General features: G+C 46.6%; 2 protein-coding genes across 4 annotated transcripts in view; one reads left to right on the top strand and one right to left on the bottom strand.

The window, feature by feature from the left end:
• MAX (MYC associated factor X) overlaps positions 1–21,427 on the top strand; it is a 99,028-nt gene that overhangs the window by 28,963 nt on the left and 48,638 nt on the right. The gene's annotated exons all lie outside the window — the stretch shown is intronic.
• FNTB (farnesyltransferase, CAAX box, beta) overlaps positions 11,543–21,427 on the bottom strand; it is a 75,300-nt gene continuing 65,415 nt past the window's right edge. Inside the window, exons 10-12 of one of the 2 annotated variants that reach the window (XM_009427944.5) lie at positions 20,561–20,672; positions 19,204–19,318; positions 11,543–13,012 (exon numbers count right to left, since the gene is read on the bottom strand). In XM_009427944.5, the coding sequence (XP_009426219.1) occupies positions 12,881–13,012; positions 19,204–19,318; positions 20,561–20,672 (359 nt within the window). In that variant the 3' untranslated portion in view covers positions 11,543–12,880. 2 annotated transcript variants of the gene reach the window in all.

Genomic DNA, 21,427 nt, shown 5'->3' with positions numbered 1-21,427 from the left:
ATATCTCTTTGTATATCTGGGCTTAAGTTGGTTTGCTTAGTATTGGTGTTAGAAGTGAGCTGTGGGTGAAGCCGTGTTGATGCAGAGATGGAAGGCATGTGAAGCTGGCACCCAGTAGGGAGATAGCAAACAGGAAGGGGCAGTCAAGCCAGCATGAGGACAGGTGGTGTCCCTGAGAGCCAGTCCCTGGCTCCAGTGTATTGGCTGGACAAAGGATTGAGTTTAGGCTTCTCTAGATTTCAGTAAACCAGTTCAGACAAGGGGCACAGTGGCTAGGTGGCTGGTTCACCTAGGAAAATCCAAACCACCTGATTGACATGGTGAGCGGACTTTGGCACAGGGTGGAGGTACCACTGGAAGCAGCTTCCTGGACAGGAACACAGGGCAGGGGAGCTCCGCCTGGAAACTGCTCAGCTGAAAAGGACAAGTCAAAGTCACAGCCAAGCAAGCCCCTTCTGGTATGTGTGTCTAGGAAGCGAGTGTGAGTATTCCCTCAGGATACCAAAGTCTGACCATAGCTTACTCTCTCACAGTAATGGTAATCTCTGGTTTATTTTTTATATTACTCTGGACACTCACTTGCACAAAACCAGATAAGCTGTAGATTTGCTTGGTCACTGTGGCAGGTGGCTTCACTGAGGAGTCTGTTAAGCGTGCTATTTCCCTACCTTTACAGTTGCCCCAAGTGCAAGGGTATTTAAAATGGCCCAGTTTTTAAAGTTCTTGATATGCTAACCCCATTGTAAAACATCGACAACTTCTTAGGTAAAGAATCTAAGCTCACAGAGCTGTCATCTTAGCTGAGACAGGTTTAAAAAACAAGACTGAGTAGACAATAGGAGCCAGAGCCCTGAACTGGGACTGAAGTAAGCAGAATTCTGTTTCTGATAGTATCATGTGTGTTTTATGCTTGGCCTCTGAAAGCAGACTGGCTGGGTTCACAGTCCTGTCTCTGCCACTCGGTGGCTGTGTTACTTCTCCCAGCCTCAGCATCTTTATCTATAAAATGAGGATAATAATAGCACTAGCCTCATGAGATGGTTATGAGGCTTAAATGAGATAATGCTTATAATGTGCTTGACCTCAGGACCAAGCAAGCACTGAGGTGCCTCTGCTGTCATTATCTACACAAAGCATGTAACCAGGGCTGACTCAGCAAGGTGGAAAAAGCCAGCTCCCAGACACCTTTCCTAAAGTGAGTAAGGGTTGACTTCTTGGTATATCACAAATGCTTCCCACTCCTCAGAGATGTGCCCCATCCTTACCAGGCACAGTGACTAAAGAGAGCAAGGTGACACCAGGACTGGACTGACAAACTCTTCGAGACTAAAGCAGCCCCTGTGGGTACATTAATTAGATCTGGTGTCAACTCGAGCGAGGCTCTGCCCATTCCCTCCCACCACGATTCAGTGGCATCTCTCAGCTTTGGACACTTTTGGAGGCCCAGGCAGAACTGCTCAGAAGCCCCATGTGGTGTTACTCAAAGTGGGATCCTTGGATCATGCCCAGGGCTGCTTGTTAAAAGGATTCCTGGGCTCTAACCCCTCTGATCTAAAGTGTGCCGTGGCCCACCAGTCAGTTTAACAAGCTCTTTCAGGTGGTCCTCAAGTCACTCAGGTTTGACTCCCAACAGTAATATAACCCGGGGAACCAAAAGGACGCTGTTGGGGAAGTTAGGCACAGCTGAGCTGAATTAGCGAAGTGGTTCTGAGGTCTGGATGAAGGTGGGGGAGGCGGGCTTGTTAAATAGTTCAACGCTTAGAGCTGCCTTGATGAGTCTACGTGCTCCCAGCATGCCTCCAATGCTCTAGGGGGCTGGCTGAGCTACCCAGTTTTTAAACTTGAGAAGGAAGAAAGCTGAGGGCTGCCTACACTAGCCCCTTTAGAAGCCCCAAGCAGGGGTAATGACATGGGGCAGCACTCATTTCTGTAGCATGCCTAGGCTGGCCTCTGGTCCCCAGGCAGGTTTTATAATCCAGCCAGAGCAAGGGTCTCTCTCAGGCCTGGTCACCAGGATGCATTCTCAAAAGCCTCTGGGAACATGAAACTGGAGCATTCCTTTCTTCAAAACTGTTTCTCTAGCCTGAAGAGGAAACCCAGGTAGGAAAAAAGAGTTTGTCAATGTCTACACTGCTAGATAGCGAATAGAGAATTTCCTTCAGTGTCTAGGGTTTACTAGGGCAGCGGCTAACTCATACATCCCCAAAGTTTCCTTGGGAAGGGAATAAAAAATAGTTTCTAGTTAACTTCCTCAGGGAGAAAACCAATTTGGCTAAGCCAGGCTTAACTAGAGGTAGGACTGGGTGACTGCACCAGGCAGGCCTGTGCATGGGTTTTGGAGGCTCTCCTGGCAAACCCTTATCACCCTGCTGGTAAGTGTTGTCATTGCTTGGTGTTTCATTGGGGTCGGTGTTGGGAAGGAGCCCAGGGAGCTTCAGAATGACTGCCAGAGCGGGTAGGGCTAGGGGCTCTGAGCCCGCCTGTCTGGACTGCCATGCCAGCTACAACCCTTACCTTTGGGGTGACATTGCTCTGGCTTCCTGTGCCATTATGTGAGGACAATAATAGCACCAAGTGCCATTGTGAGGCTTAAAGGAGTGTGAGAAGCCCATGAATTGTTCCTGGCATTTAATACTCAATAAATACTGTCAAATCTTAGATGTGTCTGCCATCAGATGTCCTGGATAGTGCAGCCATTTTTTAGTTTTGTTAAAATGTGGAATGAAGCTGGGCGCAGTGGCTCACACCTGTAATACCAGCACTTTGGGAAGCCAAGGAGGGCGGATCACTTGAGGTCAGGAGTTTGAGACCAGCCTGGTCAATGTGGTGAAACCCCGTCTCTACTAACAATACAAAAAAATTAGCCGAGCATAGTGTTGCATGCCTGTGGTCCCAGCTACTCGGGAGACTGAGGCAGGAGAATCGCTTGAACCCAGGAGGCAGAGGTTGCAGTGAGCCAAGATCACGCCACTGCACTCCAGCCTGGGTGACACAGCAAGACTCCTCAGACAAAAAAAAAAAAAATGTGGAGTGAATAAACTCTCCTTTTCGCTGATGTAATAAGAGTTTAGTATATTAAAATCCTTGAAAGGGGAGGTAAATGTATGTTGAATGCTAAAAGGCAGTAAAAATTTGGATGTTTTCTGAAAGAACTTGAGCAAGACCACAAATCTGTTACCCTTTGGAGAAAAAAAAGGAGTTGAGGAATGAAATATACCCTTGCAGGCTGGCTCAGAGCCATTAACCATTAACATACTGGCGACTTTGCCCTGTTCTTCATTCCAGTTTCAGTTTGCATTTCTGCAGTGCCGGGTGGCAGGCACTGTGCCAGGTGCAGATACTGCAAGTGCATCTGGTGCCTGCCCCGTGTTTCTTGCCCAGGGCTGGTTATGACAGTGGTCAAGCCATCGTTTTTCAGCCTTCCCCTTCAGGGACCCCTTGAGCAGAATCTGCCTGGTGGGTGAGGTGGAGCAGATGAGCCTCATGACTGGGCCGAGGGGCCCGCATGCTCTAGCTCACTCTGGATCCCATGTGCACGCTTGCACACACAACACACCCAGCAGGATGGGTGTGTCTAGAAGAATGCCGAGCAGGTGGCCTTGGACAATTCACAACCAGCCGAGCAGGTCCCCTCCTGCGCCCTGTGCTAGATGCCAGCTGCCCCAGCAGGCCTGTTGTGACTGCCAGGCCCCATTTAGGATTGTTTTCCTTTGCTGTCCTTTGCAGGGTGGGGCTCTTGTATACCCACAGCCTGCTCTGGGCAAAATTATGTAGCACGGTCTCTGCTATTAATTTTTTCCAGTAAATTAAAGGCTAGAGAAGAAGAAGAAGAAAAATCAAGGATCCAATATTAAGAAATCTGAGCCCAAACCTTCTACTCCAGTGCTGAACGTGGTGAAGGATTAAGCCTCCTATCAAGAAAAACAAGCCTGACAGCCTGTAGACTGATAGAGGGAGGTGTGCCTTCTCTCCAGAAAGCCTACTTCTGCAGGAACCTAGGAGTATGGAATGAGCCATGCAAAGTCTGATTCAAAAAATAACCCAATGGGCATGCACCCCCGGTCACTCATCCGGAATCCGGCTGGCAGCCTGGCAGCCCATGGCTCCCATGCACAGTGCTTGAGAGCTTCATTGTTTCCTGTCTGCTGGTGCCATCAACAGCTCTGGGGTGGCAGGGGCAGATCTTGGGCTAAAGGACAGTGGCCAACAGCTTTGGGCCAAAAGGCCACAGCAAGACCAGCCAGCTAAGAGGAGGAATGTCATGTCCACAGCGAATACCTACTGCAGCAAGGCTGTAGGAGACTTTGGAGAGGAAGGACCCTGTTTCCAACAACTTGACCATGTTTCCCATCCAGGGACCTCTGTGCAGAGAGTGGTGGTGAGCAAGTATTTCCAACTGGGAGCCCCCACAGAGTCAGTGGCTGGTCTGTGCACTTGTTACTGGACTCCTAGCACTGTGCTTGGCTTGTGGTGGGTACTCTACAAATGCTGCATGCATATGTGCGTGTGCCAGTGGACTCCAGCCTTGTGATGTACCTTCATCTCTGTGCCCTTGATAGGGCGGTTCCAGGGTTGCCTCTGCATGAGTTCAACCCTCGGGTATTTGAGCAGCACGTAGCCTCAGCCCAGCATTGTGCTGGCTACTGGGGAAATCTAGGCAGCTTATAAAGGCTGGGCCTTGCCTTGAAGAAGCTTAGAGATGAGGTTAGGCATTTAGCACAAATGCACGTCTGGGCTCTGAATGCCAGAGGAGTTCAGGAGATGGGCCCTCAGTGAGAGCGGTTTGGCACTATGGGAGGGGCAGGGCCACCAGGTCATCGCTTCTCAAGCTCTTGATGGGCTCTCCTTCTGTCCTGCCCACAAGAGCCCAGCCTTGGGCTCCCCATCTAGCTGTCCAGAGAGGCTGGGGGTGGGGGGCTTTTGGTGAAGGGAGGGTGGGCCAGAGTCATCTGCTCTGCACAGGTTGGGTCACCATGCTATTCCACCACTTTCACTGGTCCCTTGGTATCCAGGCACATGGCAGCCACTGCTCCAGAGAGTGAGGAGAGGGGCTGGGGGGATGGAGCCTCGCAAGGAGCATGGACACCTAGCACTTATGTCATCACCATCGGCATCTGCCTTACCTGGCTACCTCTCCATTCAGCACACCTGGGAGCAGCACCCTTGCAGCCCTTCTCCCTTGACAGAGCTGTGACATTGAGCCCTGCCCTGGTCTGGTAGCTGAGGGCCCAGCCTCCCCTTGCCTCCTTTGTCCCATCAGCCCAGGCCATCATGGGTACAGAAGATAGCAATGAAGTCTCACACTCGGGGTAACCAACATGCAATACTTATGGAAAGACTGTGTGATCAAGGGTTGAGAGAATAGTATACTGAACCCAAATGTACCCATTACATAGTGTGAACAATTATCAACATGCAGTACTCGTTGAAAGAAAAGGGATGATAAAAATGCACTATTATTGAAAGTAAGAAAGTGTGGGGTCTGTTAAAGAGACAAAGGAGCCCACTGAGAAAGCTCCCAAAGGCCAAAACTGCAACAATTTGAGCAACAAAATAAATAATGTAGCATTGGAACATAATATGAAGTATAAAATAAACGAGTCCATAGTGAAAGAAATGGTTGAATAAATTGAGAATAAACATCTCCCATGTAGAATTCTGGGTAGTTTATGCAGGTGCTCTGCCTTCAAACATATGGAGCATAACTCCCCACTTCTGTTTGTTGTTTTGAGACAGAGTCTCACGCTGTCACCCAGGTTGGAGTGCAGTGGCACAATCTCAGCTCACTGCAACCTCCGCCTCCCAGGTTCAAGCGATTCTCCTGCCTCAGCTTCTCGAGTAGCTGAGATTACAGGTGTATGCCACCACACCAGGCTAATTTTTGTGTTTTTAGTTGCTATGGGGTTTCATCATGTTGGCCAGGCTGGTCTCGAACTCCTGACCTCAAGTGATCCACCTGCCTCAGCCTGCCAAAGTGCTGGGATTACAGGCGTGAGCCACCTCCCCACTTCTTAAGCGTGGACTGCATATAGTAGCTACCTTCTAAAGGATACATTCAAGAAAGGGACAAAAAGTAACCTTATGGAGGAACCTGACAAACTACCTCAGCCAGGCGATGAAGGGTAACATCAGCATAAACATGATGAAGCAGGTTGATAGTATGTATCCTTGATGTGTGATGAGAATGGTACTTTACCTCTGTGGCCTTCCTCCAAAAAACTGTTACGCATGGTCTGGGCACGGTGGCTCATGCCTGTAATCATAGCACTTTGGGAGGCCAAGGGAGGATGATTGCTTAAGTCTAGCAGTTCAAGACCAGCCTGGGCAACATAGCAAGAGCCTGCCTCTACCAAAAAAAAAAAAAAAAAAAAAAATGTAATTAGCTGCACATGGTGGTGTGTGCCTGTGGTCCCACCTACTCAGGAAGCTGACCAGGAGGATTGCTTGAGCCCAGGAGGTTGAGGCTGCAGTGAGCCATGATCCACTGTACTCTATCTAGCCTGGGCGACAGAGCAAGACACTGTCTCTTGGAAAAAAAAAAAAACATAACCCCATCTAGTCATAAGGATAACATCAAACAAATCCCACCTGAGGGATGTTCTACAAAATACCTGGCCATACTTTTCAAAACTGTCAAAGTCATCAAAAACAAGGAAAGAATGAGAAACCGTCAAAACCAAGTGGAGTCTAAGGAGACATGAGACATGACAGCTCAGTGTAATGTAGTGTCCTGGGTGGGATCTTGGGACAGAAAAAGGCCATTAGGTAAAAACTAGGGGAATTCAAATAAGGTATGGACTTTTGTTAGTAATGTATCAAAATTGGTTCATTCATTATGGCAAATGCCACCTATTAGTGGAAGATGTTAATAGGGAAAACTGACTAATGGGTCTGTGGGAACTCTGTGTACTATCTTTGCAATTTTTCTGTCAATCTCAAACTATTCCAAAATGTTTATTTTTTAAAATGCTTTTTTTTTTTTTTTTTTAAAGACAGGGTCTTGCTGTGTCACCCAGGCTGGAGTACAGTGGCATAATCATGGCTTACTGCAGCCTTTACTTCTCAGGCTCAAGTGATCCCCCCATTTTAGCCTCCCAAGTAGCTGTGAGCACAGGTGTGTGCCACCGCATCCAACTAATTTCTTTCTTTTTTTAATTTTTGTAGAGACAGAGTGTAGCTATGTCGCTCAGGCTGGTCTCAAACTCCTGAGTTCAAGTGATCTTCCAGCCTTGGCCTCCCAAAGTGTTGGGATTACAGTCATGAGCCATCCCACCCGACCTAAAAAATACATTTTTTTTTTTTTTTTTTTTTTGAGATGGAATTTCACTCTTGTTGCCCAGGCTGGAGTGCAAGGGTGCAATCTCAGCTCACCACAACCTCTGCCTCCTGGGTTCAAGCGATTCTCCTACCTAAGCCTCTAAGCCTCCCGAGTAGCTAGGATTACAGGTATGCACCACCACGCGCGGCTAATTTTGTATTTTTAGTAGAGACGGGGTTTCTCCATGTTGGTCAGGCTGGTCATGAACTCCCAACCTTAGGTGATCTGCCTGTCTTGGCCTCCCAAAGTGTTGGGATTACAGGCGTGAGCCACCACACCCGGCCATGCATTTTTCTTATTGTTATTTTGTAAGCGCTGTATTTCCTCAGGGGGAGCAGAGGGCAAGGGAAAGTTTCCATTAAGCTGGGCTAATGATGAGCGCCCTGTCCCTGCCCTGCCTGGTTTTGTTCTTGGATGTGCCAGAGAAGCGGGAGGGAGGAACGTGAGGCCACCTGGCCCCAGTTCCCCAGCTGGTGGAAAACAGAGGCAAGGAGGGTTACTGCAGGAAAGTGTGAGGATGTGCAGGAACCTGTTAGATGTGCCTGGGCCAGGTTGGAGAAAGCTGGCTGCTGTCAGGTCAGCTCCTGGGAAGACGGACTCATCACGGCCTCACTGAGCCACATGGCATCACACTGCACTGGTGTGGCCACACACTTGGCGGCAAGTGGAGACCTCATTAGAAGGGTGAGGGGCCTGCCCTATTTGCTGTCACCATCCCTGACCTAGTGACAGATGGCAGCTGGTATTCAGGGCCTCAGTCATCCAGCCTAGAGGTAAACCAAGCATGTTTCACCAGTGCCCCCTATTCCCCGAGACCTCTCACCTTCCTTCAGAGGCCTGTGGTGGTGGAAGGGCATGGGCTTTGGAGGCAGCAGATACGGGCTCGGGCTCAGGCACCACCACTTGACAGCTGGGAAACCTTGGGTGATTTACGTAAGCTCTCCAACCTGTTTCTCCAGTTGTAAAAGGCAGGTAATACGCCTGCTTCACCCACCTTACAAGGTGAGTCAAGGATCAAATGAGAGGCGGTAGAACAGGAGGGACTGTCTTAGGGGTTATTGTTTGAGCAGATGAGGCAAGAGTGGTCAGCACTTTTTAAGCAGCAGGTAAAGCCTTGGTCTTGGGGCTAATTGGTGGTAGAGTTTTGTATGTAGTCACGCCACATAATGTTTTGGTTAACAACAGAATGCATGTACGACAGTGGTCCCGTGAGATCATAATACTGTATTTTTACTGTACCTTTTCCATGTTTAGATTCACAAATACTTACCACTGTGTTCCAGTTGCCTACAGTATCCAGTACGGTGACAAGCTGCACAGGTTTGTAGCCTAGGAGCAACAGGCTACCCCATCTAGCCTAGGTGTGCGGTAGGCTAGGCCATCTAGGTCTGTGTAAGTGCACTCCATGATGTTCACACAATGACGAGATCACCTGACTGCTTTTCTCAGGGTGTATCCTCGTCATTAAGTGACATGACTGTATTAGGTTGCTTTCAGTTGCAGGTAATAGTAAGTCCAACTCACATTGTCTCATATAACTGAAAATCCAGAGGCCACGTGGGCCTCGGGAGCCATGTGATCAGGGCCATGTTTCTCAGTCTCAGAGCATATGTGTGTGCTGGCTTCTCATGCTGGTTTCCTTCTAGGTAGAAAAATGGTTAGAGGAGGCCCAGGCCACACATTCTACCATCCCCTAATAGGAAAGAGCTGCTTTTCCCCCTGTCATACAGTGTCCACGACGTCTCTCTCTTTAGACTATTTTAGGTCACATGCTTGTGCTCTGAATTGATCACTGGGGCAAGGACAAATCATGCTGACTGACTTAAGCCTGAGTTACTCCCAACCTGAACAAATTACTGGGGCAAAGCGAGATAAATGAAAATTATTGGCTTAGCCAGTCAGGGCCTGGGCCTGGAGGTAGGAGGGCAGCAAGCCCTGGCAAACTTTTTGGCTGCCACAGGTGGGGAGGAGTGGCATGGATGCCAACAGTGTCCCTACAGGCTTCTATCCCAGTAATAATCCACTGTTTGAGAGCAATGGCCATTTGCCTCTCTAGCATCCATTTACCCCTTTGGCAACAATCCTAATTTGCATTTGGAGCTTTGTTCCTTCCCCGTTCCCAAAAACTACGTGCTTCTAATGAAGCCTCATTTCCCTCTCATGGGAGAGGCATGTGACCAAGACTTCGGCCAATTGGTGCACTGTATTCTCCAAGCCATTGGACTGCTTCTTGGAAAGGCACTTAGTTTGGTTGAAGCCAGTGAAACACAATGATACTCGCTGGAAGGAAGGCTGGGGTGGAACCAAGTGTGCCTGTCTGCTGAACCTGACCCCAACAGGATGTAGGGTCTGGAGCTATTGGTGCTGCCATTTTACAACCCCATGGAGAGCCTGAGATTGAGGCTAATGTAGAAAGATGGAGGGAGGGTGAGGAACCTAATAGGACCAGCCTAATTCCTGGACTCTGCAGTTTGAGTCAACAGATTGCCTCTTTTGCTTCAAAAGCCAGTTTGGGTCAAGTTTTCTACCAGTTGCAATGGTGTCTTAAATCATATTATACTTTCCTTCCTATTCAAAGGCAGTAAATGCCACCAAGCAGTGCGTGTGGGCAACTAGAATGCTTGGTCCAATCCTTACTATTTGTCACTTGACACTAATATTACATGAAAAGCATCCCAGTCATGAAAGATATGGAAGAATGCTCAATAATACCAAGAAGGGAGAGCAGTGTGGAACTATTGTTTACTGGTATTATTATCGCCTGATTATCCCTGATTATCCTGATTATCCATGAAGTTCTCTTTATGCTCCGCTCCCTGTAGGGTCTGGCAGGCTTCCCAACTTATCTGGTGTTCAAGGTGGGTCTAAGGGTGAAACTGGAGCCCACCTGGATACAGAGATCTGTATTAGTTTTGTGTTTATTGATGGGAGAAAGTATTTGGGGTCATCCACCTTGAATGCTACATAAATGTCTTCTACTCAAGGAGTCACATAATAAATCTCTCCAAAGGTGCGGTGGCTCACACCCGTAATCTCAGCACTTTGGGAGGCTGAGGCGGGAAGATCGCTTGAGCCCAGGAGCTCGAGACCAGCTTGGGCAACGTGGTGAAACCCCATTTCTATAAAAAATACAAAAATTAGCTAGCTGTGGTGGTGTGCACCTGTGGTCCTAGCTACTTGGGAGGTCCTAGCTAAGGCAGGAAGATCTTCTGAGCCCAGGAGGTTGAGGCTGCAGTGAGCCATGATTGTGCCACTGCACTCCAGCCTGGGTGCATTTGAGCAAGATCCTATCTCAAATGAGTGAACAGACAAATCTCTAGGACTCACCTTGAGGGCTGTCAGGAAACCCTCTGGAAAAGGATGTCTCATGGATATGCCAGTGTAAACTCTCCTGAAATAACCCTTTCTCTTCTCTACCCAGACTAACTTTACCTACCCTTTGGGGCCCAACTCAGATCCCTCCTTCTTGGTAAAAAGCCAGTTCAGACTGAAGCAATCCCTTCTATTAACCACACTAATTATTACTGCAATTAATCTCACAATACCTTGAGGCTCCTAGTGCTGAGAGGATTTTGCCTTTTGTTATAGTGATGGAAAGGATGCATTTCAATATGTTGCCTTGCAGTGCAAACCTTTGTTAACAGGGCAAAAATAGCACAGGGGGCAGGAATTACATTCCTGGATGTGCATTTGGCTTATTTACATGGATTTGGGTGCCCTCTAAGGACACCATCTTCTCTCCCCTCCAAGAGGGTCAGGCCACAGGACATCCATGTTCTTGGCCTCCCATGGGAGAGGGTCTCTCGCCAGAGGAAGGGAAAGCCAAGTGGCCACAGAGTTCCAGCCTGTCCCTGTGACAGCCCCTGCCTCTGGCCAGACATCCACCCACCCTTGCTAAGTCAGCCTGCTCTGGGGCTACTAGGCTCAGTCCTTGCTGTCTGTTGGAGACAGACCATGAAGTGCAGTGTGTGGAGGGCTGGGACATAGCATACCGAATTACCCCAGGGAGCTTGGAAAACAACTCTTCCCACTCTCTGTTAGGCCCACGGCTTCCTCTACTGGAGGAGACAGCATGTGAGGATGGAACTCGGTCACTCCTCTGTCACCACCGATATGAACAGTCTGGAATCCTGCACACAGGAGACTGACGATCCCTGAGCAACCTTTAGTAGCTCCTACCATTGGGCATTTTCTTGGTACAGATCACAAATAAGAGACATCATAGAAAATGTTATTCTTTTATTATTTCAAGGAGGTAATACATAGCCCAATATGTCAAAGCAAAAGGGAATTAGAGGCAGCAAATGGCCAGGTTTTTCTAAGCGCCTCATGCTGCATCTCTGAGCTCCTGTCTGCCTGCAGCCCACAGCTGCTTACATGAAGGCCAGGTCAGTAGACAGATGGCCCAACTTGATACTCCACTGACCGAGAAAGGGCTCAATGTGCAGCACAGCAGAGGCACTGCCAGGACCCAGCACGCTGGGCGGCACCCCATGCTGCCACCACCAGCTACAGAGGCTAGTGCCTTAGTAGCAGCCAGTGTGTCTAGCACTTGATTTTATTCCTGTGAGCCTAGAGTGGGCAGGACGTGAATAAATCCTGAGTCATAAATTAAGGTGAAAGACGTAGTAGTGTTAATACTCTTGGTGAGAAAAGACAACACAGTCTTGGAGGAGAGTGGGCTTGGAGTCTGGTGGAAGAAAGATAGAAACCCCCAGAAGGGCCTCGGCCTGCAGGCACTGCCTTGAGGCCATCAGAGGGGGTTTTCACGGTACATGATAGGGAGGAGTGAGGCAGGTGGGCACTGGAGGGCTGTTTCCTCTGGCACAGTTGAACTAGAGGTTCACTTTCCACTCATAATTGGTTTCCTAGGTCTAAGTCACCACACCTGGGGCTGAAGCAAGTCTTGCCTGTGCACCAAGCGTGGCCTTGGACCCTGGAGAGATGCAAGGCTCAGTTCTCCAGTGTTGAAGTGGAAGGATTCCCAACTGAAGGAGATCTTTCTCTCCCCACCTCCAGCTCTTTTCCCTTACAAATGACCAGGGTGCAAGTCGAGAGGCAGAGGCACCTCCTGGTGCAACCCCACCACAGTCTTACAGAGAACTCATCTTGGTGGGACCCAAAGCCCAGCCTTGGCATGAAGCAGACTTATTCCACCCATTGGAGGGCACCCAGTCTGGTGACTGAATGGTGGCGTGCAAGTGGGAGTCAGCAGTGGCTCTGGATGCCGTAATACTCAGATGCCATTCATCTCTGTGTGATCGTCCTGGCTGGAGAGCTGGTGAGGAGGGACTGCTTCCTCCTGGCGTGCACTGTTCACCAACCACACCACGTGGGCTGATAGATTTTTGGTTTGACAGGTGTGGAAAGAATTTTTAAAACCAGCCACTGTGTTCTCCAAACCCAGAGCCATTGGTTTTGTTTGACAAGAAAGTACCAAGAGAACCACAGCTCCACTGAGGCTAAGGCTTGTGTAGCACAGAATGCAGTATGTATTGAAACATATAAACCTTGTCTGACTGGGGAGATGGGTGAGCAAAGAGCTGCCGGGACCCAGGTCCTCTAGTCGGTTGCAGGCTCTGCCGATGTCTCATCCTTAAGCTCCTCAAAACCTGGGACTGGCTTCTGTAGAAAGTATGTAGTGGCCTGGATCACCTTGTCTGGTCCAATGTTGTACACTGGGTGAGTGGGCTGCTGCAAAGAGAAGAAAAGGTGCCAGTTAATCACCCCGGTGGTCCTTGAAAACATAACACATCCTTTGCTCCATGAAAGGCACTTCTAAGAATTTAGTATAAGGAATCAGAGATACACACAAAGCCCAAAGGTTCAAAAATGGTGTATTTGCTAAAACTATCTAGTACATGGGACACAGGTTAATATACAGCCATTATAAACACGCATTTAAATATTTAATGATATAGGCAAATACTTACAACATATTATGTGAGAAAACAGTATGTACAATACTATCTCAAACGGTTTTTTTTTTTTTTTTTTTTTGAGAGAGTCTTGCTCTGTTGCCCAGGCTGGAGTGCAATGACACGATCTTAGCTCACTGCAACCTCTGCCTCCTGTGTTCAAGCAATTCTCCTGCCTCAGCCTCCTGAGTAGCTGGGATTACAGGTGTGAGCCACCACGCCTGGGTAATTTTTGTATTTTTAGTAGAGACAGGGTTTCACCATGTTGGTCCGGCTGGTCTCGAACTCCTGACCTCAGGTGATCCACCCGCCTCGGCCTCCCAAAGTGCTGGGGTTACAGGTGTGAGCCACCACACCTGGTCTCAAACTTTTTAAAAAGTGTATTTGTACCTGTGATGTATATAAATGGCAAAAATTGTACCCACACCAGAATATTAATAGTGATATGATTGTTTTTCATTTTCTTTTTTATATTTTATGTATCCCAATTATTAAAACAATAAACATGTATTTACATTTATAATCAAGAAAAAGGGGGCCGGACGCGGTGGCTCATGCCTGTAATCCCAGCATTTTGGGAGGCCGAGGTGGATGGATCACCCGAGGTCAGGAGTTCAAGACCAGCCTGGCCAAGATGGTGAAACCCCGTCTCTACAAAAATTAGCCGGGCATGATGGTGAGTGTCTGTAATCCCAGCTAGTTGGGAGGCTGAAGCAGGAGAATTGCTTGAACCCGGGAGGTGGAGGTTGCAGTGAGCCAAGATTGTGCCACTGCACTCTAACCTGGGCAACAGCAAGACTCTGTCTCAAAAAAAAAAAAAAAAGAAAAAGAAAAAAGGACCACAACCCTAATATGTAGTAAGGCTGTCAGATCATATTTAAATATATAAACAAAATTTAAATACGAAATTTAAATTAAATAGATGTTATTCTAGTACATCACAGAAACCCAAAAGCAACTTTAGATTTGACACGGCATAATCCTAGGCCAATATTCAGGATTCTCCCACTGTGGGATAATGAAGGAGGGGACACAACTGCAGGAGAGATTTAAAAAATTTTGAGAGAATACTAGGAGCAACCTCATGCTGAAACATACAAAAATTCAGATAAAACAATAATTTTTAAAAACCAGGAAAACTGCCAAAATTGACTTAAGGAATTTTTAAAGGCCTACATGAAGAAATTAGTAACAACAATTGCTTATTCTGCCACCCCCACATACCTTAAAAGATACTAGACCTAGATGGTTTCTCAGGCAAGTAGTATCAAACCTACAAAGAAACAGATAATCTCTGATCTATACAAACCTTTTAAGGACTGAAAAAAAAAAGGGGGCCAGTGCAGGGGCCAGGTACAATGGCTCACACCTATAATCCCAGCACTTTGGGTGGCTGAGGTAGGATAGCTTGAGGCCAAGAGTTCAAGACCAGACTAGGCAACATAGCAAAACCCTGTCTCTACAAAAAATTTAAAAATTAGCAGGTTCTGGTGGTGTGCACCTGTAGTCCCTGCTACTTGGGAGGCTAAGGCAGGAGGATAGCTTGAGCCCAGGAGTTCCAGGCTGCAGTGAGCTATGATCACAGCACTGCACTCCAGCATGAGTGACAGAGTGAGATCATGTCTCTGAAAAAGAAAAGAAAAAGAAAAAAGGTAAGAGGTGCAGGAAGCTACCCATTTAATTTTATGAGGCTATGATATTATCCTGAAACACTGGAAAAGGACAATACAATAAAATTTTAGATCAATCTTTCTTATGAATGCACATGCAAAAAAATCCTAAATAAAAGTACTAGGCAAACATACTGGCAAACTGAATCCAGCAGTATACTGAACAAAACACACAGACACAGACACACTGTCTCTACTATGACCAAGAAGGGCTTATCCTGGGAATATAAGGCTTAACATCAGAATATTAATGAAACATATCATATTAAAGAAGAAAAATCAGATGTGGAGAAAGCATTCAATAAAATTTAACACTACCTTATGACTGAAACTAACAAAAACAACCTAGCAAATCAGGAATAAAAGTGAATATCACTAACTTGATATAATGTAACTATCACAACCCTACAGTAAACATCATGCTTAATGATCAGATTATAAAAAGCCTTCCCATTACAATCAGGAGCAAGAGAGGAATGCCCTCTACTACCTTTAGTCAGCACTATGTGGGGATCTTACCCAACAATACAAGGCAAGAAAAATAAAATGGAAACTAACTTAGACAAACTTAAAACTATTAAGAGTTCAACAAGGTGGCTGGACACAAGATTTATAAATATTATTAGCATTTCTATACACTAGTAACAAACAGTTACAAAACTGAAAATAAGAAAAGATTCCAGTCACAAGAGACATGAAAACTGTAAATTAGACATAACTCTAACCGAAAAAAAAAAAATGCTAGTCCTTTATGGAAAAAATTATAAAAAAACCACTGAAAGACATTAAAGAAAAGAAAAATTATGTTCATAAATGGAAGCCTAAATATTGAAAAGAAGTCAGTTCTCTTTGTACTCCTGGGAAGACAGGAAGAAAAAAAAAAAACAAGTTGGTTCTCTCCTATTAATCTAAAATGTAGTGCAATTCCAATAAAAATCCCATTAGAACTTGACAGGCTGATCCTACAATTCACAGGAAAAAGCAAAAGGCAAAGAATAGCCAAGGCAATTTCGAAGAAAAACAACAAGGCAGACAGGACTTGCCTACCTGTTTTCAGACTTGCTTAAAAGAGTGCAGATAGGCAAACAGACCAAAGGAACAAAATAGAGAGTCCAGAAACAGGGCCCCTTCATGTATGGAAACTTGAGGGTGTGGTACACATGAGATACACATCAGCAGGAAAGGTTGTAGACTACAGTAAATGGTGCTGGTCAACTGGTTATCCATATGGAAAAAAGATAACATTATATCCAAGCCTCACCATACACAGAAACCAAATCCAAGAGAATTAAAAATCTAGATTAAAAAAGCAAGCTTTAGACTATTTAGAAGAAGTTACACTTAATGACTTGCTGCATTGCCTTGTTCATTCCCTTCATAGCACGCATCACAATTTGTGATGTATTTGTTTAATGTGTGCCTCCTTTTGTCTGCTTCCCTCAAAAAATGGTAGAGATTCCTTAAGTTAATCCTCACCTACCCTCCCCCAAAAACAAACCCCTGAATGACAGAAAAGACAAATAGATTTGACCACTTCAAAATTAAAATATTAAAATATTTTTGTGGGGAAGGGGTGCTGGGGGCAGGGTCTCACTCTATCTCCCAGACTGGAGCAAACAGAGCTCACTGCAGCCTTAACTACCTGGGCTCAAGCGATTCTCCCACCTCAGCCTCCCAAGGTGCTAGGTTTACAGGTGCGAACCACCATATCTGGCCTAAAATCTTCTATTTAACAAAAAAACACTAAAAACAAAATGCTATGGTTTGGATGTGGTTTATTTGTCCCCACAAAAATTAATGTTGAAATCTGATCCCCAAGGTGGCTATGTTGAGAGGTGGGGTTTGTGGAATGTGTTGGGTTTGAGGGGTGGATCCCTCAGGAGTGCCTTGGTGCTGTTCTTGCAGTAGTGCGTGAGCTCTCACTCTTGCTCTGGGGAGTCTGGATTAGTCCTTGAGGGAATGGGTTAGTTCCTGCAAGGGTAGGCTGTTATAAAGCCAGGATGCTCTCAGGCTCTCCTCTGTTTGCATGGGTTGGCTTCCCCTTTGATTTCCACATGTTATAATGCAGCACAACCCTTGCCAGAAGCCAGAGCCATGCCCTTGAATTTCTCAGTCTATAGAACCATGAGCTAAATAAACCTCTTGTCTTTATACATTACCTAGTCTCAGGTATTCTCTTATAGCAACGCAAATCAGGGTCACAAAATGAAAAGACAAGTCACAAGCTGGAAGATATTCACTACACACATGTAACTGACAGAAGATTAGTATTAAAAATATACAGAGAACTATAAATACTTAAGGGAAAACAACTGAAGTTACCCACCAGTAAGAAAATGAGCACAGAATATGAACTGGCAGGCAATTCACAGAAGACAACACAAATGGCCAACAAACATTTGAAAATATTCTCAACCTCACCAGTAATCAGGAAAACACAAAATCAAACAAATACCATTTCACACCCATCAAATTGGCAAAAAGGAAAAGGTCTGACTATGGATTGATTCATCTTACACAACCACACTGGGGAGCAGTTACAGAGCTATCTATCAAAGATGACAATATGTGTCCCCTTCAACCCAGCAGGTCCCCTCCTGGAGACATTCTAACATGTGAACCCAATGAGACAGATACCACAACGTTCACTGCAACACTGTAATAGCAAAAAATTGATAACTAGCAGGAGAACAGAGAAATACACTGGGGTACATTTATACAAGGGAGTATCATATAATAGTTAAAATGAATAAACTGGAGCAACACATGTGAAAACAGATAAACCTCAAAAATACAATGGCAAGTGGAAAAAGCAATGCAGAATGACTGGTACAGTAGGTACCATTACAAAAAGTTTGAAAACATGCAAGCAACTGTTATATTGCTTATAAAAAACTATATATTGCTTATAGATACATATGTATGTAGCAATAGCACAAAAACATCCACAGGCATGATACATGTCAAATTTGGGACAGGGTTACCTCTGGAGAAGGAGGGAGGAAAAAAAATTGGAAGAGAGCTACATAAGAGGCAAATAGGGGGAAATAATTAGGGCCTGGAAAAGCTGGGTGGTTGTTTTTCTGATTAAGAATGAGGTTGAGCATCTTTTCAACTATCTATTGGCCATTTGTGTTTCTTCCATTTGAAATGTTTCCCAATTAAAAGAAACAAAGATGGGGCCAGGCGTGGTGGCTCACACATGTAATCCTGGCACCTTGGGAGGCCGAGGCGGGCATATCACTTGAGGCCAGGAGTTTGAGACCAGCCTGGCCAACATGGGGAAACCCTGTCTCTACTAAAAATACAAAAATTAGCTGGGTGTGGTGGTGCATGCCTGTAATCCCAGCTACTCAGGAGGCTGAGGCACGAGAATTGCTTGAACCTGGGAGGTGGAGGTTGCAGTGAGCCAATATCATGCCACTGCACTCCAGCCTGGGTGACAGAGTGAGACTTTGTCTCACAAAAAAAAATTAAAAATTAAAAAATTTTTTTAAACAAAAAAGGAAGGTTACAACGACACAGATGAGAAAATAAGGCAGTGACCTAGATGGTAGCAGCAGGCCATGTTTACACTGGAAGTAGGGCTTAGTAAGAGTAGGGAACTGCACACAAAAATTCATGACAGTCTGCATGGGCCCTGTGATTTGATCACTGGGGACAGTCTCCATTGGATTCATGTCCAGGCTCACGTCTAGGCTCAGAGCACCTCCGGGTTGTCCTCAGCTGGCTGCAGCAGTGAGCATCCTGCCCTCACAGGGCTATTGTTTTTTCAGGAAAGCAGACAAACACACATTAAACAACACACCAACTGAGTAAAGTACTACAAAGAATATGAACAAGGCGCTGAGGCAGAGCGTTCTGGGGATCTCATTCTCTGAAGAGATGGCATCTAAGCTGAGCCTCTGGGAGAGACGCGGCAGGCTGTACAGCCAGTGCCGCATGGCTGCAGTGCTATCACGAGCCTGCTGGGACTCACAGCCTCAGAGTGACACGTAACTGTGGCCACCTCTAGGGGAAGCTAATACCAGCAGTGGGCTAGGTCCTCAGCCCTGGGATAAAGGCACAACAGCTCTTTGACAGATCAGACCGCCCATCTGGAACCCTGAGCTTGCCCAGAGGTGCGTCTCCTCTGTGGTCACATCCTCACTAACGGCTGCACAGCTCGAAGGGCAGAGGGACCACAAGCTTCCGCCTGTCCACACAGGAAATGCAGAGCCAGTTCTGCTTGCTTGGAAAGCCTTCTGTCCGCGAGATCCCTGTGGAGAAGGGGTGTGAAGCCCTGCACCCGCCTTACCAGAGCGTTTTCGGGCACACCCAGGACCACATCATGCAACATGGCTCCGCTGCCGAAGTGCTGGGCTATGGACAGGCCGCTCAGGCAGTAGCAGGTGTGGTAGAAATCACGCGACCTGTAAGGACAGGCAGCTCTGAGCAGGCGCTCCTCTGCTCCGCACACATCTACAAATGTAGCCACACCAATTCAGAGACCACTGGTGCAATCACACGTCCCCCCCATCCTCCATGTGGCTAGAGGAGGCATGGTTTTCCCAGCAGTGTTATTTAAAGCCCCACTGGCTGAGCACAGTGGCTCACACCCATAATCCCAGCACGCAGGAGGCTGAGGCAAGAGAACGGTTTGAGGCCAGGAGTTCAAAACCAACTTGGGCAACATGGGAGACCCCGTCTCTACAAAAAATTAAAAATTAGCTAGGTGTGGTGGCCGATGCCTGTAATTCCAGTTACTTGGGAGGCTGAAGCAGGAGGATCACTCGAGCCCAAGAGGTGAAGGCTGCAGTGAGCCATGATTGTGACACTGCACTCCAGCCTGGGTGACAGGGTGAGACCCTGTCTCAAAAAAGTAAAATACAATAAAATAAAACCCCCATCCTCCAGCCCTGCCCAGCAGTGGGAACTGTATTTTTTTTCTTTTCTTTCTTTTTTTACCTTAAACTATTAAAGGAAACTGTAATTTTAAAGTCAGTCTCTCCAGCTGTCTTCTAGAAAGGGCTCTCCAGGGGCAGTACTAATGATAAATTGATATACTTCTCTAGAAAAATACCTAAGTATCTAGAAATGGGCCACATTCTTCCTGATAAATTGCGGGACCAGGCCTTCCCCTGGATGCCAAGAGCAGCAGGACGTGTGCTGGGGTTGGGGGAGACAGAGGGTGGGTAACAAAGGTGAGAGGACTTATTTTATTTCCCTTTTTCTTTTTATAACACATAAGCCATCTCAGATTTGAGCTTAATCATTTAATCCACTCTATAATAGTTGTCATGATTACAGTCTCTACAACACTGAGGGGTTTTAAAATCCTGTATCCTATTCTATTTAGATCAGTTTTTTTTTTTGTTTTTTTTTGTTTTTGTTTTTTTAAAAAAAGAAGAGTTATCTACCCAGCAATCTGTTTCCCTGTCTGGGGGAGGGGGTTGCATGCAAGCTGGGGGACAAGACGGGCAGCTGGAGGTGCCAGGATCAATGGCCTCAAGGGGTGCTCCCAACTGGGTGCTTTTTCCCATACAACCTAGCGCTATGCAGGTGCTGAAGGTGACACCTCTGCTCTTGAGATCTGGCTCTGAGTAGGCCTGGGGTGCATGCCCCTCTGCTCTCTCCTCCCCTCTCCCTTCCCTCCCCAGAGAGAAAACACTCACTTGCCAGGTTTATCCAGAAGCCCCCCCGCAGGGCACTGGCAGCACATCAGGATGTACTCCTGCAGGGCCTGCTGATGGAACATCCAGTGGCTCATGCTAAGGGCAGGGTCACCTGTTGAAGGGCAAAGGGTCAGTAAGGGCCCGGCAGATCCAGCCAAGTATCAATGACCTAATTCCACTTTCTCACCTGGGGGAATAGTCAAGGTTTCCTGCTCCCCTTCCTCTTCCATTCATTCTTGGTACAACTGCTATCTTCCCCATGTCCTACGCACAGCATGTCCCTTCTCCTGAACTTTGACATGTGTCAAAGAGCAGCAATTCAAAGTGGCACTTTCACTTTCTTGAAATGCACCCTGTTAACGTGGATGGTGATCCTCAACCACATCTCTGGCAGGCAGTGAACCAGCCTAGCTGTTTAGCTTACCTTCCCAGACTGACCTCGGTAGCTGCTCCCAACTTGGTCCATAACTCTACCCTGGACTTCAAGAGACATTCCCTCTAGCATATCTCTATAACTTGTTAACCAAACTGATTAGCTCAGAGAACTCTTAATGGGTAATAAAGTCTGTTTCTTCTGCTTTTCTAAGCCTAAATTTAATTGATCTCCAAAGGGAATTCTCTAACTTGTCTCTCAGCTCAAAGAATTTACCTAAGAAACATTACTAGTAACTGCCGTCCTGCATCATATGATACCCTAGCAAAAACTGGGTATTCTGGTAATACTACTAAGGTACTGACAAGCAACTGGACTTCTTCACTCTGAAGTCCAATCACTATGGTCAAAGAATTCTGTGGGCCACACAGTTATCAAGTGGGAAGGAGGGACAAATCACAGACAGGTGTGCAAAAACATCTGCATAGAAATCG

The sequence above is a fragment of the Pan troglodytes genome, chromosome 15 (assembly GCF_028858775.2).
Source record: "Pan troglodytes isolate AG18354 chromosome 15, NHGRI_mPanTro3-v2.0_pri, whole genome shotgun sequence".
In the NCBI taxonomy this organism is placed as follows: Eukaryota; Metazoa; Chordata; class Mammalia; order Primates; family Hominidae; genus Pan; species Pan troglodytes.
The sequence above is the reverse complement of the archived record's forward strand: the minus strand, read 5'-3'. Positions and strand labels throughout refer to the sequence as shown.